Source organism: Aythya ferina (assembly GCF_964211825.1).
Source record: "Aythya ferina genome assembly, chromosome: 5".
NCBI classification, from domain to species: Eukaryota; Metazoa; Chordata; class Aves; order Anseriformes; family Anatidae; genus Aythya; species Aythya ferina.
The window spans coordinates 56,789,673-56,817,472 of NC_140301.1; the positions used below are offsets into that span (position 1 = coordinate 56,789,673).

Sequence of the window (27,800 nt, forward strand, 5' to 3'; positions counted from 1 at the left end):
AATGGTTAAACTGCAAAACTGTGGCTTTTATTTCCAAACATACAATAAATAGGTCCACCACAACTAGCCTCTAACTTCATTTTACATGGAAGGATTTTAAAATTAGTTTGTGCATATTTAAAAATTAATCTTCCCTTTGCACATAATTCCATACATTACCGAACTGCATTACATACCAGCTTTATGGTCTTGGCACTGTGATGCAAGCAAGCAATTAGAAACAGAGCTTTGTGGCAAGCAAAATCACATTTTGTATTGTTGATAAAATGTACCAACAATTTCATCTATTTCTGAAGTGTACAAAAGAGTTCAGCATGTAAATGCTGAAAAGGAAGTCTTCTCCCAGTTGGGGCTGCAAGGTAAGTGGATTAATTAACTGTTCACTATTTGCTACACGATATAATTTTAATACCAAAATATCTTTACTGCATAGTAACATTCCATATTTTCAAATGCAAGAAGAAATTAAATGCAGTCTTTTTTTTACTTTATTCCTCATCACAGAATTTAAAGACATTTTTAACCACAACTCTGCTTCATCACAGTGCAGAAGGCCCTTAATATTTCAAGGATTTATTCAGGCATATCTTTAATACAAAAGTAGAGGCCGAGGAAAAGCCAGAGTAGTCTATACACAATGCACAATCTGTGTACATTCTGAAGCTGTACCTCTTCAAGAACTACTTATACACTCTTCAAACAAATCCCTTTATCCAGCAATTCAAAATACTTTAGATCAGAAGTTTTATATTAGAATCAATACATTATATGCATATAAATACATTTATACCCTTCGGTTGCTAAACAACCCAGATGGCTGCAAGGATGTGACCTGAACTGGTTCTCCACTGGTCTGGGAAACCAAACTGTATTGGCAGCTAACTGTTAACCAAAAGAGTCACAGTAAAAAAAAAAAAAAAAGATAATAAAAATAAAAAGATCTTTGCACAAGGTAAGTGTGCTACAGCATCAGTTAAGACTAGAAATAGTAGGTGATACCCTGGCACCATCAATAGGGCCAGGACTCCAATGTCTGTGAGATGCAACACACAGTAAATGTTTTCTTTCTCTGCAGATGCCCCATTCTTGTAAAGTCCCAGCAGAACAAAAACAGAAAACAAACCAAAGCAAAGCTTTTACAACTACAGATTTTCTTATGAGACAGATGCTGCAGCTTTCAAGACCAAAGTAAAAGTTTTATAGTTAAAAAAAAAAACAATCAAAAACCCCTAAAAAATAACTAGTGTGCAAGTGTGTACTTCAGAAGACAATAGCAAGGATCAATACAGACCTCAATTCAAGCTGAAACAGTATCCAAACTGTCTTACAGAAAAAATAGTTCTCACTGCAAATCTCATCTTCAGTTAACGAGTGCGCTTATATATACTTATATACACACCTGCCACACACACGAACCCTCCTTCGGCACAGCCTGCAGCAGAGCCACCAGCCACCACCAGAACACTTCCGAAGCACGGGCAGGCCCCAGTCCTGACGCTGCATCCGAGAAGTCAGACCCCTGAGCTCCCACAGACACAGCTGCAGGAAGGTTCTTAGTCATCGGCACTGACTCACCGCCTACCAGCGAGTATTTCAGGAGCATTCAGAACAGCGAGCACTGGTGGGTGCAGCAGGAAGCCTTCTCAACTTCGTCTCTTAAAGGATACGGAAACGGTGACTCTGCGAGTATCCTCCCAAGGTGCTAGAAGTTTTAAGTTTGAAGCGTTTCTTTCTACAATGCCAGGTATACAAATGTGTATCTTTTTAAATAATATTGCACATAAAAATCATCTCAAACTTTGTAGTGAAAGCAGGGCTGAAGGACAGTGTTTTCCAAAACAGATTAAAAAGCTACCTGTACATAGTAAAGTTTTAATTTAAAGAACGCCAAGATTATTCAAAATCTAAGCACATAATACTGACGGAAAATTGTTAAATTGCACAATCTACATATAAATTACATTTGTAAATACTTAAAAGTTTTTAAACATTGAATACCCTTGATTTCACAAATCAGCTAGGTCACTGTCAAAGGATCAGCTTAATGAGTTAGAAGTACTTTCCCCCAGAAAAAAATAGAAACAAAAAGATCTGCAGTCTTAGACGAAGCACTGGAAAGAGTTAAAGCATTTCAGCTCAGAGGTAGTGCTAAACACATCCAACTAGAAGTTCATTATATTTGAACTATGATGAAATAACGTAGTAAAATGTAGAAAGACTATAAAATTTACAAAAATAAATAGTTCTGAATGCTTTAGAAAATGCAAGAGACTTTGTTGACAAGTGTCTTGATCTGCTTTTCCGACGAAAAGAAAGCAAAGCGTGTCTCATTTTTAAAATATACCCATCTCTAGTAATGTGTCTGCATCCAGGCAATCCAACTATGCAACTTGACATATGCCAACCTGGCATAGACTCTGATATTAAAAATAAAGTGGAGGCTTTGTAAAAGATCATTTCATATGAAATTTGTTTTGCATGTAAATTCTTCTGACAAATTAAAAATTGCACATAAAAAAGTTTATTGAAAGAGGCATGAGGGGTGATAAGGGTATGTGCCTATAGTTCCACATACACCCTGGAAGGAAAAAGATGATTGCACAGTTCTGATAAATAAATATTTCTTTAAAAAAAAAAAAAAAAAAAAAGAAAAAAGAAAAAGAAAAGGACTGCCACTTTTCTGGTTTATAAGTTTTGGAATTATTTAGAGAACCCCACTATGGACAGATTATTTTTTACTTTGTGTTTTAAATAATTCTTTACAACTTTTCCAGTGGCTTTTATCCTGAAACCAAATGAAAGTGGCAGACAAAAAGTATCTTTGGGTAAAACAAGTATCAGGATCCAACGAGAATTTCCATGATGTGGTCCAGCTCACTCAGATCTGTTCTGCATATTTGAATGTTGTTTGCTGAAGAAGAATTACATGATGGGAAGGTTTTCAATGGTTCTTCTGTAGCAAGAGGTGGTGGTCTGGGTGGCGTTAGCGGAGGGCAACAGAAGTCTGAATCATACATTGAAGTGTCAATATCTTCAAAAATGTCATCTATTGCCAAATCCTTCAAGTAGCTAGTTGAATTCGAAATCTCAAAGGAACCAAACACGCATTCGGCTCCCTTCAAATCCTGTCTATCATCTTCTAGCTTTAGACCGGCATTTTCTGGAAACTTTGGCTGGTCATCTCCAGTAGGAACCAGACAAGTAGGTGGGCTTATGTCTTCTACAAAGTCTAAATCCTTCAGAATTGATGAAATAGCAGACGACATATCATCGTCTGAAACTATCAGCAGGCTATTTTCTATCTGGTCTTCTGCAGACCGCAAGTCACAACAGTTAGACTCTTGCTGACTAATACCTGAAGGCAACTGTAGGGAAATCCCAGATGACTCCATCCCTGTGTAGCTGTGAGTACTAGGAGTAATGCCAGCGCAGACATTAACTGGCTGCTGATTACTCTCTTGTCTCATTTCCTCTTGAATTTGCCGCACGGTGTTGGCTATGAGGACAGAGCGGTGCAAGTTCGGTTCCACCAGCATTTTGTACGTCTGTAACTTGGTGAGGCACATGTTAAGCACCAGCTGCCTCTTAAGCGGATATGGCAGATTTCGACTGGAATCGAAGGCACTAGAGAGACCAGCCATGTTCTCCTCATAGTCACTCAGCTTGCGTTTTAGACCTCTCCCCAACATGAACCTGAAAGAGAAACACTCTGAATTAACCTTGGGCAAGACTTCTGCAAGATCTCAACAGGCACTTTCAAAAGTCCACAATTTATTGGTTGACTTAGATTCTAATGCCATAGAGCACTGAAAGACAGTAAAATCCTACGTAACACTCTCATTGAGAAGGTGCACTTTCCAACTCTATTGCTTCACAGGATTTTCTTCAAGAGAAAACATAACAAACACAGTAACTGCTGTCTGAAAAACAGTATTTAGAAGTTCTTAGACTGCTTTTGAAGGTTTACTTTTAACTCTGCTATGAGGATATGAACATACTTAATTAAAAATATGCTAGGTTAACTGTGTTTTTTAACCTTACCCATTTAAATTATATGGAATACAAAATTCATTAGTGATGAAAGTCTTATGTCCATATGAAATGAAATAGATGCTTATATTTAAACATTTTTAATTTAACATTCATTTGTTACTAGGCACAGTAGCTTAGAATGTAAAACTAGTTTTAATGCCCATTTTTAATCTCATTAAGGTATTCTTAATGTCTTGCTCAGTGTCTCTTTTATAGAATTCACTTCTTGGGTGACCTAAAATTGTTTTACTACAGTAAAACCACACAGCAAGACCAGTAACAGGGCCTCTTAGGGGATCCTTCTGCCCAATTCATGGCTGAGAGTAAACCTGGCTGGGCTGCAAACTCCAAGGATTATCATCACTGCTCATGGCTACTGGTTCACAACCTGCTACTGACTTAACTCTAAGAACATCCAGCAGGAGGTTATTAAACAGAATTTTAGAAGCAACCAATACTGCTAAATAGATACAGAAAAGAAGTAGAACTTTGTTGGTTCCCACCTGCTCTATGTGCTTCTGCACTGAAATACAGGCAGGTCTGTAACAGTGACACCAAAACTAATTGTGGGCATGCACACCTAAAATACAGGTGATCCAAGCAAAATACATGCTTGAATGACAACTACCCAGCATCGAAATACAAAGTGTTTTATTTAGTAGGGACAACGCACACTAAGCAACCACTTGTGCACACAAGGAAAAGAAGTATACCATGAGCAGGGAACACTGGCAAAATCTTGATTATACACATCATGTTCCCATGGAACACAGAGACCTCACTCCCACACAATTAACAAAAATTAAGCAATCATAAATTAGACACCCCGTGGCAGATTTAGGGCAGATCCTTCATACACAACGATCCAGACGCTGCATGCTGCAGAGGGCCTCCCAACTTCCTTTTCATGTGAGCACTGCACACTGCCAGCAACAGCTCAGCTGATTGCTGCAGCTGCCAGCTGCCAGACTTTTGGGGACAAGGAGATGGCAGCAGGATAAAGCTTCTTTTACTTTTGGGATTTCTCCAGATTTGCAGGAAGCACTGCAGGGCTCCATGGCTACATTCATCTGCCTGGACTAGGCTGGTGGAGAACTCAGCTCCTCTGGAGGAACAATTCTGCCGAAGTTGCAAACTTTTGAAGTTCAAAATGTAAGTTTACATTTTGTAAGTTTGAAAGTGTGCTTTACTCCAAAGTTTTCTGCTGAACCTCCACAGCAGCAGCTGAATCTCTTAAAAAAAATATATATATAAATAAATAAAATAAAAAAAGTTTTCTGAATGTGGCTGCCTCTTCATGTCGGTGATCCTCCCTCCCACCCCATCTAGAACCAACAGAGCCAGGCAGCGCTGAGGACTCAGAACAAGATCAGCACCAAATACAATAATTGGAAGGACTCTGGGGGGGCTGCGTGTGTGTGTGCGTGCGCCAGGTATCCCCGGCAAAGCTATCAACAATGCTGCCAGCAACTGGTAACGTCAGACACAATCTAAGGAAAACTACAAGTTATACAGGCCTTTGCAATAAGACTGTTACTAAATATACTAACTCGTGACGTATCATGGAAATAAATAGTGTCTGCAAATAATTGGAAAAAAAATCCAGAAAATTATTAATTCTCCATTTTAAGTAGCACTTAAATGCCGTGCTACCTAAGGCATGCCCAGACTCTGTATGAATAGAGAATAAAACCACACATCAAAACAGTTACGTGCTCTCTGTGCACCATCCTTCCCATATTAGCTGTTTTCCTTTTCTCTCCACTAACACAGACCAAAGTTCATGCTCATAAGGCAAGTAAATGAAGACCAGACACGGAAGACTAATTCTGTCATTTTATATATTCAGAAGACTTGTTTTTGCCACTTTACTGCTTTTAATACATTGTAAAGTATATATTTACACTATATTGTACACACAGGGAAAACTAGACTTATCTGTTTGAATTATATGAATAGTTAATTTCTAACATATCAAAAATGTGGTCTTTACTTTCTGTACACAAGCTTAAGAGCAAGCAAACTTGCATAAGCGAGGATATATAATTTCACAAGAACAACTTAAAATCAAATGTTTAACTTTTAAAGTCATACAGTAGTCTAATTAGACTAAATATTTAACGCTTATATACACAGACACCTTTTCCCTTCCTCAAATTTCCCTCATAAAAAATTGTCCTTGAGCATTCTAGAAATACATAACAAAGTTTGAGTGTCACAGTATCCTGAACTATAAAAATTAAATTCAAGAAACTTTATTTGCTCCAACTTCAACTGTTTCTAGTTAACAGATTCCCCAGATGTCTGAGAAGGTGTTTTACAAACATGCTCCTATTTTACGTTTCATAAATTCTGCCTGTTTACTATGACTTTCCCCTAACTTCAAGTCTCCCCTCCAGGAGGGAGGTGATTTCAGAGGTTACATAAAAATTTGAAAAGAGCTAATAAAACTGGAGTACCACTGGTACAGTGGGCTTGAAAATGACTAGTGTCATGGTTGCTACAGGAGACATTAAATTTCAGTTCTTGTCAAACACACTCAGCTGCTGACCTACAAAAGATACAAAGCCCCTTTGTTACCAGCTAATCTACATTTTATCAGGCCTTTTGCTTTACTTTTTAGCATAAGAATTTCTGACAGGGTCATATTCTTAAACTACCTCATACTTTATAAGCAATTTGCCCTTTTGTAGCATTGTGTGTTAAAACACAAACCCCAAAACCAGAACTCCTAAGTCAGTCAAATACTCTCTTTTGGCAGTGCTACTTTGTGACATATCAATCACATTAATTAATTATGCAGTGTTCCCCTCGTTTCAATTTTTATTACTAGTAAAAACAACTGAATCCACACAACAAAAACTACGTTTCCATGTCGATGCATATTGCTGCTTGCTGGGTGCAGCTGTCAGTCCTACCAGAACCACACAGCCTACTTCAAGAAGCACAAGTTCGGCACGGTAAAGTACAAAGAGGGCACCTAGAAATCACTTTCCTTACTCCTGTCCAATTCTAGGAACCTACTGAGATCTCAGAACATTGCATCTGGTGACAGGATTTTGGCACACGCCAATCTGATAACTCTGTAATTTGTAAGAAAATAAACTGAAAAAAATTAAACTTTATGCCAAGTTCTAATGTGAAGTCTATGTGTAGCTGTTCAACAATAAATGAGGCAAATTGTAATTCTTTCCTTGACCATTAAGAAAAAGTTAAACGACCATATTTTTAGAATCTTTTGTCATGGAAAAAAATAATAATTAAAAAACAAAAACAATAAGGAATGTAAGATCTCAGAAACTTTTTCTGATTTTTCTCATCTTCTCTCATTGTAGTAATGCAAACTGAGCCACGGGCCATTTATAGCAAAATGCTTTTTTATTTTAAGTTATTCTGTGGAAAATGAAGCAAAGTGAATTCAACATTTAGAAGTGCCAAACTCTCGACTTATGTCAATGAACTATGAAGGAGTCTATACATAAAATTCTGCCCCTGACAGCACGTTCCTCATTTACTTCCAGTTCCATGGAGTCCATTTCATAGAAACTCCTCCCTGCTAAGATGAGAAGAAGCCTCCATGCTCTGTAATCCTACACTGTACCCGAGCTGGAAAAAACTTGGAGGGAAGAGGCACGTCACTGGCTGGCAGATCCGCACGGAATACCAAACAAACAGGCCTGGTCAGAGCTTGCAGCTACTCAGAAGAAACATTCCAGCCTACCAAGAAAAATTCACATTGCGACGTGTTGTGGACAATACAGGACTCGTGCCACCATTTCAGAGGAAAAACACAGCTCCATCTGTCACGGGGTCTGATAGTGCAGTGCAGCTGCCACTGACACATGGTTAGGAAGTGCAGCTGGAAACAGTCACAAAGAAGAACACAGCACGTGAAAACTCTTAATTACTTCTACTTGGGCAAACTACTAAATTTCTTCTTCCTCACCGTCCAAAAACATTTTAAGAACAAGTTTAACAACATTTAGAATCTGGAACTGCACAGAGCTTTTCATTTTTAGCACAGAAAAGCTTCAAAAACCATGAGCATATAAAACATGACTGGCACAGTTAAAGTTGTCTAAACACATACTTTTCAGGCATAAAACAAGCACTCCAGCTAACTACACAAGAATTACTCATTTTCCATTAAAGACTGTTTAAGTGGCAAGATCACCAACAGAGTACTTGGCCTGCACTAGGCGGGAGGTCAAAATTATTTCATCAATAGCGGTCCCTTCTGGCTTCTCTTCCAAAGTTATTAAATTCAAATTTGCTATTTCTTGTCATACAGACAGCATTGCATTTTTCAGCCTAAAATTGTCTCGAGTGATAAACGACTGTTCCTCACGAGATGCAAGTGTTAGATTTGAATAGGCACAAGCACCCCAGGAGTGAAAACTGTCTGTCCAGTTTTCAGTAACTTGTAACTTCAGTAACTGCTAACTTGTATTCACATCAAAATTAGAGACTCCTTGCTATTGTAATTTAGGTAATTCTCTTTCAGAGTCTCCTTTGGCTCATAACCACGGAAAATAACTAACAGTAAAGCCTGCTAGAAGTCTCCTCGGATCAGAGGCTCATGTTAGTGACTGACTGAAGCTGATTGATAACCTGATTTGCTGCTCTCCTCTCTTCCATGGACACATTTCACAAGCACGCATCTATCTGCAGGGAACGTGAAGGAAGACAAACATCCCCACAGCTAATGGATATTTCTCAGAATTATTCAACAGATGCTGGAGACTGGTTTTAATGGTATCCTTCCCCTATCCCCCATAGGTTTTAGCATAGGTGACAACTTCATTAAGCTTTAATTAAGTGGTGGGATGGGTCTTGACTAGTACTGCCTGTATCAGAAGCTGCCCAGAAGAAAGGTGAGGCTAAAGGTACAGTTAGCAGACACAGCATAAATCCTTTCCTCCCATCCGGACTTAACACTGATCGCTTAAACATGACTTACGTAACCCTGTAAGCCGTCAGACTACACAGAACAGCCTATCTGATCTGGTGTCCTCAGCAAACGTTGGAGATCCCCACACCACCACTCCTTGGCTGTGAGCAGAAATCAAGAGGAAGGAAGGGAAGGAAAACACCTTTAAAAGACATGAAAGGAAAAAGTAACCTGGACCAGAATACATTTTTAAATCCACAAAGATGTATTTAAGTCTCCCCCTCCCCGCCCTGCCCCATTTTAGCCAAGATGAGTAACTGCTGGAGGTGGCTAAAAATGTACATATGGGGAGGAGTGCAGTCCTACCAGCTTACTCCCATACCTAAGCTCCTATGTAACCACGTCTCCACAGGAGTTAGAAACAACCAGAAAAGAGCTGCTCAGAGAAGGGAGAGCTGATGTCAACTTCTGGTCACAAAATCCCAACCTGTAACACACCTAGGTCTTTCTGTTACTGCTAAAGCAGCTAGAACACAGAACCAAGACATGCTACTGTTCAGACTTTAAAAAGAGTAAGAAAACTACCACCAACAAAAATAGAAAACATACCTATGGATGCACCTAACATCCCTTCCCACATTTTGCAAATAAAAATATGCGGAAGAGTATTCATTTAGAACAGGAAAGAAATGAGAGGAAGAGTAAGCCAAGGCCAGCATTACAGCCTGGAATTCATAACCTTCCCACTGTCACTTCACTATTTTTGGAAGAAGTGAACAAATATGTATCATACAACAATATTTCAGGGACTGAAATACTGTTTACCAAGCACTTCTGAGTGAGTTTTACCTTGATTTAGAAGTTAGATGGAACCGCCCCCCCCAGCTATTTGTATCATGTCTAATTAATTTTGAAAATTCCTGCATTTAAAGGTCATCTTTCTAAGTTCCTTACTCTCATTTTTTTCATACAGCACTGGTAAGAGAATTGCTTTATAAACTACCATGACTATCTTAGTTTCAGGTCACAACATTTCACTCTGGACAAGAAGCTCCTCTGTTACGATGTGTACTTTCCACGAGTTAAAAACAAGTGGCTCTGGGCCATTTACAACAGTAAATGAAACATATTCTTAGCAGCTGATATCTGTCACTAGAGGCTGATGTATAAATGTACTGAGGCAGTATCAGTGTTAGGCAGAGAAAAACTTTCATACTTACACAAACACAGAAACAGTGTCACTCCTCTCCACTTGTGACTGTAGTTCCACACCAACAAAGCTCACAAATGTATGTTTTTAATACGTGTGTGTTTAGCAGGTATTTTTCAGGAAACTGATATATTTTTTTTCTAATTCTTTTTTTTTTTTTTTTTTTTAAGCAGAAAGAATGGTCTGGAATCATTTAATCCAAGGATCAATAACAGGTAGCAAAGCTACCACCTGATCAAGAGTTACCAAATTTGAAAACTTCCCAAATAAAACAAGATCATAATTAAATGAGTACCTACAGGAATCCAAACAAGCATGGTTCCACCTAAGCAATATCTTACTGAAGAGAACTATAAATGTGATGACAAACCTCTTCAGAGTTTGTTCTAATCAACTGAACAATTCTCTATTTACTTCAAATAGAGAGATACTGAATGCATTCACCTAATTAATACTGGCATATATTTTAGGGTTACGGTGACCTAAATAAAGGTCCATTAAGAACAAAAGTCATAGCTTATTAACAATGTCAAATCTGCATGCCCATACTTAGAAATACAAGATCAGACCATTAACAGTAAACGAAACCAAAAAAAATACCTTTTCCTGATAGAAAAACAAACAAACAAACAAACAAACAAAAACATTAATCTTTAGCTCTCTGTATGGGATATTCACGTAACTTTGAATAGCCAGCTCAGAAATCACTTCCATTTTCCCTAACAGAGCTGCCTACAGCAACCTTTCTCCAGTATCCAAAGTGCCTTCTCTCACAAGAAGCCTGTAATACTGTGCAAAGTCCACGGGCACGTGGTAGAAAAACTGCATCAGCTTCAACAGCTGCACAGTGGGCCTCACTATAAGATTGGGGCCTTTGTTAACAAGGATCCAATGCAATGATCTTTATTAAGATCATTTTTACTAATTTTTGTTACGTTATAGCACTGTCTCATTATAAAGGAAAAAACAAATTAAAAATTCAAATTCAGAATATTCAAACCAAAGAGCTTATACTATTCAACAAGCCTAAAGCACTTCACTTCAGATTATATACCGCAATTTTAAACATTATTATTCAGTTTATCATTCCAACCCACAAAAATAACATCTACAGCTGATTATCAGAACATGGGCTATCCACGTAAGATATGATTCAATAACAGTACACAAGTAGTTACCCTCAGAAAATTGAAAGGAGTCCAGGCAGGAAGATTCCAGATTTTGCATAAAGTGTGGTCATCCAAGAGTCTTGAACTATGCACAAGTCCAAGCCATCCACAGAGGTAGGAGGATGTGACTTAAGGAGAAAAACAAAGAAAAAAAAGGAATATTTCATTACTATGATTTTTTTTTAAATCAGAATTATTGAACAAACAATTCAGTACAACTTTAAAAATTATTTCTGCTAAATCCCACTAAAGCAGTCAAACTGAAATACGAAAAACTGAAGTTCATTAATGAACTGAAGTAAGAGGACCTCGTAGTTTCACCTATGAGCACATGAAATGTGTTCATAAATTAATACTACAGAAGAGAATGCTGATCCTCCAAATGTTAGGCTTTGGAGTGAAAACTTGCACTGACACCCCTTCAGGTTCCTGAACACTACTGGAATTTGTAATAGTTTACGAAATCATGAATCAGGAGAGCCTATACCACGAACTATAAATAAGTACATTTCAGAATTAGCCCCTAATGTTTACAGACTGTAAAAGGAGTTCAGTTGTTATGAAATTCCCCAGATTTCCTCATTTTCATCACCCACAAAACCCCTACAAGAAGATAACTGCAGGATACTCTTTAATTGCAAGCTATATTCAGCATATCATCATTTTCATCAAAACCCTGATAAAGCAGCATTTGCAATTTGCCAACAGAGTACACAGATTAAATCATGGATTAGACCAAGGCACTGGAAACTGTGGGACACATAAAAAGGGTGAAGTGACAGTAAACTACGAAGGAGGCTAGAAGACACAGAAGGAACTGTACAATCCATGCCCTTGAGGTCTCACCTCTACCTGGAGAATCTACGTTCCTCAGTTCCAAGGATAAAAGCCCTTATGCAGGCTAGCAGCCCTCTGTCTGTATTGCATCTGACACGTTTGTGTGCGTGCAGCGTAAGACAGGTACACACAGAGACCCACCCCCCAGCTGCAGTGCTCCAATCACTTTACAAAGTTACCACAAGAGCAAAGATCAATAGTTAGCCAGATGATTGTGAAAGACTGCATTTAAGAAACAAGAATTCATGTTATTTTACAACTCTTTAGTGAAAGCTAGTCTTGTATTTAGGCAGATGGAGCAGTAAATGAATACAGTTCATTTTACACAGCGACTCATTGCCTGGTGCTACCAAAGGGCTCCTCCGTTTACAGATTCTTGGAGCTGAAAAGATGCAGTAAAACAGCAGCAAGATGCCCCTGACCTAACAGTGCTAAATCTAACCCACGGTAATAAATACAGCAGTAGCCCATTCCTCCTCTCAAAAACTGGCTTCTTTCCTATCATAAGATGATCCATATTATATGTGGTTAAAAAAATAAGGAAAAAAAAAAACAGAGAAATGAAAATTCATTATCTTTTTTGGCTTGAAACAGCAAGAGCTTAAAAGGTCAATACTGAGGTTTATTAAAGTGTACTTGCTAAGTCACAGGGGGGAGGAGAACACTCAGTGACTGCATTTTCTCTGCACTTAAAACATTTGTCCTTTCGTTTTCAAGTGTGAAATCTTTTGAGCATTAAAGAACTCTCAAAAAAAAAAAGAAAAAAAAGGCTGACAAGTGCATCAGAACATTTAAAAGTTTTTGACTCCAGCACCTTAGTTAAGAAAAAGTCCAAAAGTCTTTGATACAAAAATGAATGCCGTCCCCTGTATTTTAAAAGTCTGACCTTTTAATAGAAGAAGGTGGAGTCCAAAGAGTTATTAAATTTGACTCCTTCATTATATAATGCACAGAAATTGTTCAGAATTAACTGTGGGGGTTGTGATTTTTCCCCTACTTTTTTTTCATAGGGGAACAAGTGACAGCAAGGAGCACAGAGGTAAGGTTATTAGATTTAGACTTTACAATCTGTTATAAAAAAAAAAAAAAAAAAAACTTATACAAGACACACGGTAGCTGTAAATCACTATGAATAATACACGCAGCAGATAATTTTTTTTCCCCTTTCATTTTCGTCCTCCGCCTTCCCTCGCGCTCCTCAGCTACCTGTCTTGGGGTCCCTTCAGCGAGCCGAGCCCCCTGCCTTTATTTTCGGGGCACTTCCCAACGGGGCACCCGGGGCCTAAAGCGGGCAGGACGGGCTCCGGGCGGCGGGCACCGAGAGTTCAGCTCCCCCCTCATAATTCCGGTGGGGTCCCCTCAAAGTTAGGCGCCCCCCCCCCGGTCAGGGCCGTGCCGGGCGGTGCCCCCCCCACCCCACCCCATGCAGGGCCCGGCCCGGCCGTGCCGCCAGGCTCGGGGCCGGCCCTTCCTGCACCCCCCCCGCCCTCAGGTCCCCGCGGCCATCCCGGGCGGCGAAAAGTTGCGCTCCTCCCCCTCCCTGCCCCCCGGCGCTAATTATAACCGCGCTAACAACTTCCAGCCCCCCCCCACCCCCTCTTCACCCCCTCTTCCCCCTCCCCACCCCCTCCCCCCACCCCCTCCCTAACGGTCCCGCTCCCCTCAGGGGCTCCCCTCAGCGCCCCCCCACCCCCCCCTTTTTTTCAGCCGTTGCCCCCCTCAGGGCGCCGCCGCCTCACCTGCGAGCCGCTCCGCGCCGTGCCAAGGCAGCCGGCCGGGCTCCCTGCGGCGGGGCTGGGGCTCCGGGAGGCGGAGGCGGGCGCCACCCCCGCCGGGCCCCGGCAGCCTCCGCCCCTGCCGTCCCCTCCCTCCCTCTCTCCCTCCGCCCGCCCGCCCAAGGCACCACAGCGGCGGCGGGGTGGGGAATGAAGGGGGGGTGAGGGGGCCGCGCACGCCGCCAGCTGGCCGCGCTCCCATTGGCCGGCGGCCCTCGCAATCTGCCCGGCAACCATTTTCTGACTGGTCCGCGAGGAAGGAGGGGAAGGGCTGCGGCTGGCCCCGCGCCGCCGCCCAATGGGAAAGGGAGGAGAGCGGGGGTGGGCGGGGACAGCGCGAGGCGTCGCCCAATCAGAAGGCGGGCGCCACTGAGTCCACCCCGTCTCCCCCCCCTCCCCTCCGGGCCGCGGCCCCTCCCTCACGGCGCGGCCCGGGACAGGACAGACCCCCCCCTCCCCCCCCCCTACGCCTCACAGCGCCTTGTCCCAAACCCGCCCGATTTAACCCCAAAGCAGCGCTCCCACACCTCCCGCTGCCCGCGCGGCTGGCAAGCGAGGCGCGCACGTCTCTGCCCAGCGATAACACGAGGGCAAACATTGCGAAACGCTCCCCGAAATGCGCACTTTTACCCCTTTTTCTTCACCCCCCCCCCTTCGTGCCCTGCTGCCCCCGCTCCCCCTGAAGCTCTCGGCCCTGTGGGGTCAGTTTTGTCACCCATTTCGGTTTTTTTTCACCAGAAAAGGGCACTCGTGCCGGCTCCAGCTGTGTTTTTTGGGGAAGGTCGGTCTCGTAGGCGCCCTGAGGAGGCTGACATGGCCTCGGTCCAGTGCCCGCTGCCGCGCTCTGGGTTTACAGCCCCCAGCCTTCACAGAAGCGACAGCGGTTGCTGGCAGAGGTTTCTGTCACTTTTTCCGCTTGTGTGAAATGTCAACAGGAGGATTCACGCAAGAGAACTGGAACCCAGCTCGGGGACTGCTCCATCCCACACAATTTGTGCCCCGAGCCAGAGCACGGTGCTGCCTCACGGGCTCCCAGAAACCAGAGCTTTTGCCTCAAATTGCAGAGCTTGCTTGAGAAAACCCTTACTTCCTCAAGAGATACCATGTTCTACCAGTCCTTAATGCTCTCCCACATGTTCTAACAGTCCTAAATGCTCTCCCATTTTGCTTTAAACTAACCTAAAGGCAAACAGGACACCCAGCAATATGAATTTTTTATGATTAAAACACGGTCTTTCAGTCTGACTCGCAGTCACCATCGCACGCCAGGATACCATCCTCACACACAGCGTTTTTGCTTTTGCAGCGAATTTCGCATGAACCAGAAAAACCACACCCAGGGTCTCTATATAACTCATCCGAAAGGACTACTGGGGGGTCTGCTGCTTCTACTTACCTTAGCACCAGGCAGCTAGTCAAGACAACAGTTCCAGGAACACAGGAACTAATGAAGACTGTTTTCCTATGGATTTATGTCTGTGATTAATTGACTCTGTGTCTAAGGTACTTAAAAAATGTCTCTCTGCCTTATCTGGATTACTGGATGTCAGTATAGTACACGATTTCTTGTGCTCTTTCACCTGCGCACTTGTAAAAAATAGTTTTCTAAACATACAGCAAAATCCAGTTTAATTAGCTATTCTGAAGCTGAACGGCAGAACAATCATGCTATGTCACACTCCCACAGGGAAATGAGGAAGAAGAGTGCCTTGTTAGTTTTACCACCTCCTTTGAAGCCTCTATGAACTAGTAACTAATCCTAGACTTACTCAAAATTAAAAAAAAAAAAAAAAAAGCCATGATCCCACATAGAAATTTTTGTTTGAAAACACATTATTGAAAATTTGTCTGAGTTTTAAGTTAACCATTATTCTGTTTTGCCACAAGAAGCCTGATTAACAACAAAAGGTGCTTTCTCTCCATACCTTTCAAAGCAAGCAGAGGCACAGAAGCAAACCACATTACTGGGCTTCAATTAAAAACATATCCATTCAAAAATTTAATCCTAAACTTCAGTCAACCCACAGTAAATAAATAAATAAATAAATCCACCTGGTACTCATCTCACATTTCTCTCAAACACACAGAAGTGAATTTGTTGTAAGCACTGCTTTTCTCCTCTGAGTGTTAAACTCTTTTGGTGTTTCTTCAAACAAGATAACCTACTCTTCCTTAGAGTCTTGTTTTGGAAATTTGCACAACCGGAGACCAAAATTACATTTTCTTGATCTCCAAGACTTGTCTGTCAGGGGCACATGAGAATTACGATGCACGGTTCCCTTCTCGTAACACTTTACTACTGCAGTACTTACTTGCCACTTCTCACATGCTCCTAGGGGACTTCCAAATAGAGCAGACATGTGGATACAATTTCTTTTTAATTCTGTTTTTGCAAGAAGTCATGTAATCACCTGTATCTTCAATTATTCTTCCCTAAAAAGATGACAGTTGAAATTACTGAATGTTTTCCCTGCAGTGGAAAGTTGCCCCTAGCTATATATTTTCTTGTTGACAAGTTGGTCTTGCATCAACATTTACCACAATAATTCTTCAGATCGTAAAACACTCATTTTTAGGAGAATCTTAGTTAAGTAAAGGAGTAGCTGTATTTTTTTATTTTTTTTTTAAAAAAAGCTACCGTACGGACTTAAGAAAATCATGTCAAATAATGAAATTTTAGTATTTTTCACCATCCATAAAAAAGAGACAAGTCACTGCATGCAACTTAAGTATATCTTCTTTGACAACTTGAATTATTAATGAATTTCACCTCTTCATGGAACTTTCTTGACAAAATAACAAAAAATTATTTTAACTGTCAGTTTTGCAAGAGACACCAAAAGGAGTTGGGATAATCCTTGCGAGACCTTGTTGTTGAATGAACGAAAATGACAAAAATACATTTTATCTGCTGTATAAAATGTATATATTTCTTTGCTATGGAGTCTTAAAGCTAATTTGTTTTTGTACTTTTAGTATTAATCATGTTTCACATAGTGCGAAATCACACTCATTTAGGAATTGATGAGTAATCAAAAGTTGTCATCATCGGTAATGTTTTTTTTGCATATGGGACTATACATCCTAGTCCTGAGCCATAAACATACTTTCACTTTGAACAAAACTCACTTTTGAAAGTGTTTCTGTCTCATGCTGTTGTCAGCAAATAAAAGGATTTTTTTTTTTTTTCACCCTGGCTTTTGCAAAGGTTGTTTGGTTATATGGGAATATAAATTAAGCTGCAAAACTGTAAAGCAGTCATACACTCCAATCAATACCCTGAGACACGAGACATCCGTAATGGACTGATAATTACAGTATGAAACTGTATCATCAGTCAATTTACAATAATGTTTTTTAAAATGTCTGCTACGCCAGTCCAGACATACCTGAGACTTCAAAAATCGACCAAGGACAGCCTCAAGCACAGGTAAAAAGCAGACTCCTGTGAGAATCCCCAACCTGCTAAAGGATGAAAGCTAGTCACAACCTCTCATTGCGGTACCTTTGAGACAGTTTGGAAAGGTGCTTTTCATCCAAATAAATGATTCCCTCCTTGTTTAACAGATTTATCCTTTATGCAAATACGGCTACATTCATAGCGCTAGGCAACATCTTGCGCTAGAAAAACTCACATAGCACTGTGGATGAGAAAAGGGTTCAAATAAAAATCAATATATTAAAAGGAAAGCAATAAGCAGACATGCCTTCAAGTACACAAGCCATCCTTAACTCAGCCTGGATTCACACTTTTGCCTTTGCTGGATGCCCAAACTCCAGAGACCCCATCCACGTGTTCTGGACTTTACTGCAAAAGAAGAGAAACAAAACCACAGGCACAGAGGCAGAAAGGACAGATATTCAAGGTTACCTGAGAAGGAAGCAGACTGGGGGTTAGCTGTGTTTGAAGGTACTTTCTTTTGTGCAAGTCTAAAGATGAGTTATGTCATTCAGACCAACAGCTTAGTTTCAGACGCAGTGCTGACTGCTGTACAAGTTCTGTGACTCTCTTCCCCAGGAACACATAAAAGAGGCCACAAGAAATGGTAGCAGAACCTTACAGAAGCTGTAACAGAGGTTAATTTTTTTTCCCTTTACATGCAGAAATTCAGAAAATCGCCATCAGCAAATACCATACATCCCCGTTTCACAATTCACACACACAAAAAAAATCAACACCTTACAGGCACTATCATTTCTAATCTCTCTCTGTATCAGAGGAACGCAGAAGGGAATAATATTGTATTAACCTTTAACTGATGCATATTCAACTACGACCTCTTTGAACTAGCAAAGAAACGACAATACAAGCTAGAAGGTTATTTTTTATAGAAGTGAAGCTACCCCAAATGAGCAGCAGAATTTGTGTGAGGCACTGCAAAAGAGCAGCAGGGAGACATGCAGGTTGTACGCTGACTTGCAGTCAGAGCAGCTCCGAGTACACATCTGCAGAGTGACTGTGCAAGTTTCAGCAATACAAATTCTTATACCTGCTGAACACTTGAGCCAAGACATCAGACGTGTAAGAGCACATACATTTTGGCACAAGTTTTAAGAACATAATAAAACAGGATATATATTCCTGTTTAAATACTTAACTACATAAATGCATGCTTGCCTAATACCCTTCCAGTTAAGCCAAGTAGTCTCTACAAATTATTCTGAGCTGGGCATGGCTTCCCCAGTAAAGGAATGTTCCTGTCTAGATGTTTGGTGTGATCATGGACACACATACACAGTGCAACAGTGCAAGAGTTATGAACGAATTATAGTAACTCCTACCTTTAACAGGAAGGCTGAAGCACACTGAGGAGGAAGGGGTGAGCATTTTAAATATTTACACTTGAAGCTTCACATTTAACAAAAATGTGAGGGGGAAGGGGAACACTCAGTTGTTCAAACCTAGGGGTTTTGAACCATCACAGTTCAGAGCAGCTTTTGGGCAATTTCCCAGAGGTACAGAAGGTATTTGTTCCACTCACCACTAATGTTCCATTTAGAAGACTTGGAAACTGCCTGGCTACTTTACCCTAAGGCAGCTGCTGTCCATTTCAATACATCTATCCACACACAAAGAAGCATCAGGCAAATTTTCCTGCTGACTTATAACTTCGGAAGGAATCTCTGACACTAACACTGCCAAAGAAAACAGACTATTATTTCACCATGAGGTATGACAGTTTGCATCCTCCTGAATTATGATAGAGTACTAGCACACCTTCCAGCAATCGGTGATGTCCTATTGTTTTCCAGTAATACTTTGTGTTTCTTTGGTCTAGCCATATTATAAGGACTGAAATTGCAAATGTCTATATAGTGTTTCACACTCTAATACAGTTATTAATCAACTATAGAGGAAGCAATGCTTAACTACTACAGCAAATATGGATTAACATGTATTCAACTATCAAGTTTGAGTAATTTATCAAAATAATGTTGCTTTTCCCCAGATCAGATGCTTCTGAAGCACTTTTGAAATCATAAGCTCAGCGTTTGCCTTTTGTGGAGGTGATGCTTGAACATCCTTAACATCTCCCCAGAAGGGGAGGAGGGTTTGAGAACCTGGAAGAGATGGTGTGTAGTAATTAAGGTCACTTGAAGGAAAGCACGGTCTGTCGGACACAGAAATGTACTCTTTTCATGTTCAGTGACTTGCTTGATTCAAGTCTATGGAAAACAACTAAGTTACTGGAGGCTATCTTCCCCTCACGCAGCCAACACTAAAACATTCCAGAAACCAAGCAATCTTCCCCCTGCCTACCTCCCTGCTAGCTCAGGCCTCTTCCCCAGCACGAGCTTGGAGGTACATTTTTGGGGGGGGCGTAACATCATCATACACTGTACTTCTTCTACCCTCCCCTCCCCCTCCCCCCCCCCAAAAAAAAGAAGTCTCATAGGAATACACTTAATTATACACACTCCAGAATAAATGTGAGTACTTGAAGAAAAGAACACCATCCCATGTTGTATTATCTTTTGTTATTAAAAAAAAAAGGCAAGAGGAAACCCTTGGTAAGAGTGGAGCATACTAATTATGACAAGACATCAAGACATACCAGTTGAGATTTGAAGGCCGCTAGTAACACTTTTTGTAGTAATTAGTGCAAGATAGTTATCCCATATAAACAAATATTTGATGGTAGACTTCAGTGATAAACAATTCACTTGATGACATTTACATATAAATACACATAAATAAAAACCTAGGTAATTTAGGTTTGCAGTTAACAAAAAATACGGTCTGAAATGAATTAAATTTAATTGTATCTAGTTGGATCAGAGCTCTTCCTCTAATGATACTCAAGTATATGGGGTATAAAAAGCATAATTGTACAATTCTCAATTTAGTAAAGTACTACTCTATAAAACAGATTCATGAAAACAGCTCTTACATTTTAATGTAAAGTATAAAATCGTATATTTACATTTACATACACTTTACTGAACTACATTGGGTAGCTCACAGTAAAAAAGCATCCCTTTTTGAAAACCTTTTAAAAAATACATCAACTGCAGTTATGATCAAAAGTTGCTAAGTTAGCAGCTGACATAACATCTGTAGTAAAAATATATTTTAGGAAAATACCTGGAAAAATCTAAACACCAATAAACACTTTAAAACTATTTTTAAAGTAAAAATTGTAGCAAAACCCAGAATAAGCTAGCTAGAGTAACAAGAACCATTGCATACTGCTCTTTAAGAGCCATGTAGCAACTTAGATCAGAAGCAGCAGATATAGTAGGAGTTATGTCCTGTAACAAAGTAGAAACTAGAGGAGAATAGGAAAACAGCTGACCAACTTCTCTCTCTATTTATTACCATTTTCACTGGGAGAAGGGTAAGAAGGAGGGATTCTCTCACCCCTCCTTTCAGTGAGCATGTCCTCCATCAAAGGCTAAAGCAAATTGGTAAAAGGAACCCAATTTTGAAAGCCTTGGACCCCATACTTAACCATTTACCGTATGTTCTTACAGTTCAGTGGACAAGAAATTGGATTATTACACTACAAGTTGCAGGTTAACTTTAAGAGTTAACTCTATTTTGCAATATGAAGTGCTTTTTTTAATATATATATCTATATAATATATAGATATTTGTAAAATACACGTGCAGATTTGATAGAGCAAACTGTGGAAATAGCTTTCCTTGAGTCTTTTTTCCATTAACACATTTTTCTCTCCTACACAAGGAGTTTCAGGATTCAACAAGGATTTCCACAATATGATCAAGCTCGTTAAGATCAGATTTACAATTAGAGCTAGAAGTTGTAGTTGTTGGAGAAGAAAATGATTCTAGCCCATCACAGTGTCCCATTTTCGTGTTGCTCATCATGCCTGTTAACATAGTATCAAGATCGTAGTAAGAGTTGTCAACTTCTGAAAAGAGGTCTTCCACTGAATTAGGAGTTTTGTTCTCCAGTGTCTCAAATATTTGATCTAATGATTTTTGAAAGTTTCCTTTGTTTTCCTGTGGATTCTCCATTTCCCACACATTACTTGGCAGGTTTCTCGGAGCTTGCACTGAAGAGGCTGTTGACATCGTTTCTGAACTATCTTGTGCCTGGTCGCCCTCAAAGTCTTTACTGAAAGTACTGTAACCTGGAACATGCTTTCCCTCAGCTTGTTCCCTAGATGAGCGACAGAGGATATCTGTTGAAACAAGACGATCCACAGATGCCTGGCCTGTGCTCTGTGTATTTATCATCTGCCAAGTCCCATCTTGGGTCATTTCCTCTTGGATCTGGCGTACCGTGTTGGCTATAAGTACCGAACGACAAAGGTTAGGTTCAACCAGCATGTGACACAGCTGAAGTTTAACCAAGGACATATCTAAAAGTGACTGTCGCTGAAGATTGTATGAAGGAATAGCCTTAATACCAGCCAGAGTTCCTTCAATATCTTCTTCGCCATCGAAACATTTTCTCTTTAATCCTCGCACAAACATTGTGTCCTGTTAAAATAAATAAATAAAAAACCTGTTGTACAACATAAACAGCTCAAAAGGAGGAAAAAGAGACTTAAAACAGAAAACTTAAATTTGAACAGCAAGTTCTTTGAAGATATAAACATCAGAATTGTCATACCAGGTTATAGAATGGCCAGTGTGGTACAACAGGGGTCAGGAACATATGGACTGGATCCCAAAGACGATATTCGGGAACCAGGGGTGAGCAGGTCCACGAGTCATGGCTTCGGAGAGTGGCATCTGAGAGAGGCAGAGGCTCCCAGCTCCTGGTTCCCATTAAGTTCCAAACTTGATGGAAGTCAGGAGCCACTGCTTCGCACAGAAGCGAACATCTCAACGGCTGTTTTTCACCTAGCAGAGAGGCAGTTTCTCCTCGCTCCTCATGAGTTTCTACTGGCATGATTAGCCTCTAATTTTGGAAATAAAAATACAACCTGGCACACCATCTTTGAAAGATTTGACCCCTGGAGAACACCAACATGCCTAACAGAGCAACATTTAAAAAAAAATAAAAAACATATATCATCAACAGTATATTTGAAAAGGTTAGATTACTTTGGCTACTTGGAGTGTAACATCTCCATTTGTTCCATATAACTTCAGACATTCAACTGAGGTGTCTATAGCAGTCTTTCAGGTTCCCTTACTTGAGTGAGTAACTGAACAGTGCAATTCCAATACGAATTGTGCAATTCCAGTAAGGACAGGCAGAGTCATCCTCCATATGGGATGTACTTCTTTCCCAGCTGACTAACAGGAAACAAAACTCCTGTATTCCTAGTTTAGGTTCACCAGCTAAAAGTAAGTGGGGTGCATGAAGGCTTCAGATTATTTCCACCCAAAAAAATCACTTGCTGAATTAGCCAAGGTATGAATCTCAAGCACTAGCCTCCAGATTTTCATCTGAATTGCATTCACTTTTACAATAGTGCCCCACATGAGTGAAGTATTACAGCTGATCTCTTGAAATACCTTTTTTTTTTTTGTAAATACAATGGATGTTGTTTCTTTTATTCTTATAAAAGCTAGGATGCAAATGAAAGCTAATACCTAATCTTTACATTTATGCACATTTTATGTCCTTTCCAAGTCTTCTGCCCTTATGGTTCCTCTTTTTGGGGATTTTTAATGTAGTGACCTGATCAAAATGACGTTTTTCAGTTCAAAGCCGATAAAGCCCAATTAGTATCGCAATGTCTTTTATTCCACTTCTCTTGGTAAGCCCAAACCTCTGCCTCACTTTTTTTGGTTGCTACTGAATGATCCCCATATTTTCAGAGAGATCTCTTTCAGAGTCAGTAAAAATCCACCGAAGTGCAACTACATTATTCCTTTCATCCTACATTACAAAGTTATCTGCCCTGAAAACCTGGGAATAACATTGTAGCTACATAAACACTGACCCTGTATCACACTTCTTACACTGCTGTCTGTATCTGTGAATTAACCTTGTGTTGGATTTGCTGACTCTGAGAGACTTCTTTCCACTGAAGGTACAAAATTCTGGAGAAATCATAATACAGAGACTATAATACAGAATACAGGAACTTCATCTTAAGGCCATGTTTAACTGATTTCTTAAAAGCTATTAGAGGACTATCAATACATTAAATGTTTTTGAAGTTCTTTGCAAAAATGTTTCCTGTAACTTAACATAGCTGCATTATTCCCATTAAAAACAACCCAAGTTTCTACTTTTAGATATTCCTTCAAACCTTTAGACTTTTAGATATTCCTTCAAACTTCACAGCTGGGGATACACCATTTAATTTTTCATACACATTTGTATGTACACATACACACCCTATGTGGAACAACCTCCAGGAGACATCTTTTGGGACCGATGTTCATACAGCGTTAATTATGTTATTAAGCTTTACACATTCTGTGCAGAGTTTAAAGCTTCTTTTTATTTGAACTTCTTCTCTTGGAAAGAATAATTAGAACTTCAATGGAATATTAACCTGGTTTTCAACCATTTACTGTTTGGCATTTAGATACCTTCTAAGGCAATTCTATGGCTATTCAATGGAATAACTGAATATATCACAAAACTTGAAAACATAGATACATCACACACACACTCAAGTGGAGAAGACAAAGCAAAAAGAAAAAAAACCTTATATGGATTCTTAAATATTTCACAGATTTCACTGTAACGTTCCTTTTTTAATAAATAAATAAATAAATAAATAAAGTATTTACTTCTAGTCAGTATCTTACACCATAAAAACCAGGTTCTTTGTCACCCTATTTTTGAGTCCACTCAGAATACTAGAGGATTACTGTTTCACGTTAAGGAGCAAAAAGCTACGTACCAGTAATTGTGCTTGATGTAGTCCTTCCTCTTCTCCCATGCTACTGAGCAAGAGTCCATACAGTAACAGTTAGGGCAGCACCTACCAAGTACCAGGAAGCAAGGCGTCAGGCAAGTACAGGAGATGCACAGCCAAACAGTTCCCCATGTCAGAAACTTATACACCCCTATCTTTCAATTGCTTCAGTATCTCTATCCTCACGGTATTTCTAGAAATTTGGATTAAATGCAATTTACAGCCAGAGTACAAAGGTGATCTGTGAACAATACATGCAAAATCTGCGACAGGAGAAGGAAGCTGCCAATTTAAGTCCAAGTCCTAGGCTATCATCCTGACCTTTGGACCAGCCTCACCCTTATCCCTGTACCGATGCCATTTAAAGAGCAAACAATATCTTCAGCCATCATCTAAAAGCTTAAGCGTTCAGAAAAACTGGAAGAAAGTTTATAACAAAAGCATACAGTTTACACATTTGTTGTAGAAAACCATACATCCCTTTAGCAGCTACAGAAAAAGAGTATGTGAGCACAAACATAAAACTGAAACACAGCAAAGACAGGTAGGATTTTCCTTTAGCAGTAACACAGAAACTTTATGACTCAGATTTACTTTGTAAGATGACAATAATGAAAGCAATTACAGTAATGAAATTATTTGAGGTATAAAGGCTGAGTTTTCAAAAGACATCCAAGGCAAAACAGATTCCGATATATCAAATACAACTATCAAGTACGTGCAATAATTCCTTTAATTACTAAAGCCAAAAAGAATGTTGTTTTAATCGGCTACAAAAACCCTGTAAGACAAAATATGAATACAACTCAGATACTCTTCTAGGCATGTCTGTACTGCACAAGACACTTCTGTGTCTGCAGCTGAAGTACATACCTAGAAAAAAAATAAGTTAACTGGACGCATATGCACGTCTTTCTTTGTTTTCTGTTGTGGTTGGTAATTAAAGGTTTTGGAAAACCACTTGCTCTGAAAATTGGGGAGGGGGTAGATAGTTGACAAAGGCCTTTTTTCTCGCAGAAAAAAAGCATTCATTTTTCTCCAGAAACAGCATACTTATTAAAACACCACATCAAAAAAGCCACCTTAAACACTCTCGAGCCAAAACCTTTTGACTCAATCCCAAAATATTCAGACTAAAATGCTGTCCTGCCATACGAACTGTATTTCAACCAACTAATTCTCTTTCACAGACTGAGCTCACACCAACATCCAAGACAGGGTCATGAGGCATCTCAACTACCACTCCAGTGACAGAGATTGAGTAAGTATTCCTTATTTCTACCAAACACCTGATTATGCTATTAAAGTTCTGAAGTTTTTGCTCCCGGGGTATACTCTCAGCCCATTCTATAAAAGAAGTACACTAAGAGCCTGTGAGCATTTGAATCCCTAAACCCCTGCCAGACACACTTTTGGCTCAGGGTAGGTGACATGGCTGTAAACTTTCTTACAGAACAACAAATGTGCAGGTAAAGATGATGCAGTCATGGGAACAATAAACAAAGGAGGTTTTCCAGAGCTATTTTGGATACGTGACAATTTTTAAGGAAGCACCTTTCTCCGTTTGCCTCTCAGAATAGTAGACTGACACAGGGGGAGACTGCTGATGGGAGCACACAAGTAAAAAAAACATTATCTTCATATCCACAAACTAAAAGACACGGGAGACGCTGGCAGACCAGTCCAGTCTGTAATCTATTAACATACTGAAGAAGGAAGGAGTTTTCCCATGCAACGTGAGTGTGTAAGACGTGCCGTGTGTGATTCTAGGTTCTTCCCTAGAGCAATAAACAAACCACGTGGAACTTCTGTTAGCATAAAAATATTAACGAATTTGGCCATCATAGCAACTGTTTCTTCAGATTCTATTAACTTGTCATATCAGTGTGTCTCAGAACAATAAAATAAAAAAATACTTTTACAGCCATTATCAGATTCAATTAAAACGTTACAAATAAACGACCTCTCCCAGACTTCTCTGGGCAATCACCAATAACTACTCATCTCTTGAGTACGCTAACTTTAAAACCTAATTAATAAAAATGTTAAGTATGTTTCTCTCTGTTAATTTATTTATTAACGTACTCAAAAGGTTCAAGCTGCTGTGTAAAACTTCTTGGTACGTGACTGCAAGATTGCTGCTGCTTTTGAGGCAAAGCATTCAAAATCCCCCAGTAATTTCAAGCAGCGTTTGCCTCTGTCCATGAGGCAGTACCTGGACTAGCTGTATCGTCTCCCTTCTGCTGCTGCTAACCGAGTGCCACGAGCCCAAACCTAGCGTGTCCAAACCTTAACTGTTGTTTGAAACAGCTGTATGAAAGAAGTTGTCAAGGAGACAACAGCTATCCATAAAATAACAGTCCGAAAACAAGGGGATTTGCATGGGATTCTTTTTCTTTTTTGGAATAGTAGCACGGTATTATGCAATTCACTAAAAATGTTGCTTCGGAGATTATGACAAATTCCTGGTCTGTTTTACAAATAAGGTGCCTGAAATTTGATCCAGCTCCTACTAGAGCATCAGCTTACATACTCCAGATCCACATTCTATTCAAATTCAGGTAGCAAATGCTGCAAAACACATATTCAGGTGGTTAAAAACAAGGCATTTGGTTAAAAAAAAAAGGCGTTTGCTAACAGTTGGGCTCACAGAGAAGATAGGAAGGAGATCCTAGCGCTGCTTGTCCGTGGGTGGAAGCAGACTAGGACTAGCTAAGCCAAGTGCTGGAGGTTTGATTAAGCAAGGCAGGTTTTTTTTTTTTTTCCTTTTTTTTTTACTAATATGAAGATAGGCATTGTACCTTCCCCTTGGCACCAAATTTTAGGATTCAGTCCCCCGAATTCAAAACCGCCCTTCGCCAACAACCGTGGCAAGGCACCAAAACCGCGCATAAAGCTGAGGAGCAGAAGAAAAGCCAAGCTCCGGCCTCCCCGGGGCGCAGATGGCGGCGCCTGGCTCTGAGGGAGGGCTGCGGGCACCGCGGGGGCTGCCAGGGCCAGCACCGGGGACAAAGACCCGAGCACGGCAGCCCCCGGAGGGCTCGGGGGGCAGCTCGCCAGCCCCCGGGGGGGCTGCGGGAAGGGAGGCGAGGAGAAGCCAGGAGGCTGAGGGAGGGAAGGAGGGAGGGAAGGAGGAGGCAGGGGGCTGGCACCGGCGGCGAGAGGCGGGACCGGCGGGGCGGGGAGCGAGCCCCGGGCTGAGGCAGGGGCCGGGCGGAGGAGGGGGGAAGCGGGCACCGCGCGGCTCCTCAGGGCCCGGTCCCGGTCCCGGTCCCGCTTCGCTCCCCGCCCGTCACCGCCAACGGCCGTTCCCGCCCGCCCCGCGCAGCCGCCATTTTGAAGCGGCTCCGTCCCCCGCCGCCTCCCGCCCACAGCGGCTCCGCGCACGGGGCTCGGCCCCCAGCGGAGCCCCCTGAGGGAAACTCAGGCAGCCCTACGGCCCCACAAGCCCGGTTCAGCTCGGTTCCCTCCCCACACTCACCACCCCGCCGCCGGTGCCGTGACCGCCGCCTTCCCAGCGCAGGAAGCCCGGCTCCCGCCTCAGCCACGGCTCCGCGCTGGAGGGAGCGGGCGGAGCCCAGCGCGGC

The 27,800-nt window shown here is 41.0% G+C and overlaps 1 protein-coding gene across 10 annotated transcripts; it reads right to left on the bottom strand.

Moving 5' to 3' along the window:
• On the bottom strand, positions 1-27,800 carry CDCA4 (cell division cycle associated 4). Of its 10 annotated transcripts, none has more exons than XR_014693350.1 (8): positions 27,695-27,800; positions 24,199-24,279; positions 21,999-22,289; positions 18,944-21,865; positions 17,304-17,722; positions 16,227-16,347; positions 11,312-11,430; positions 1-3,693 (listed from the first exon to the last, which is right to left on the bottom strand). XR_014693350.1 is itself a non-coding variant. In XM_084520141.1 (3 exons), exon 3 carries the CDS (start codon positions 3,687-3,689, stop codon positions 2,838-2,840), a length of 852 nt encoding a protein of 283 aa, XP_084376267.1. In that variant the 5' UTR covers positions 3,690-3,693; positions 11,312-11,430; positions 13,879-13,971; the 3' UTR covers positions 1-2,837. The 10 variants fall into 10 exon arrangements, 2 of the variants coding, with proteins under 2 accessions (XP_084376267.1, XP_084376268.1); XR_014693351.1 differs by having other exon boundaries at positions 17,304-17,379; positions 17,648-21,865; XR_014693352.1 differs by having other exon boundaries at positions 17,304-21,865.

Coding starts and splice junctions, on each gene's coding strand:
- CDCA4 (XM_084520141.1), bottom strand. CDS start 3,689: ATGTTGGGGAGAGGTCTAAAACGCAAGCTGAGTGACTATGAGGAGAAC.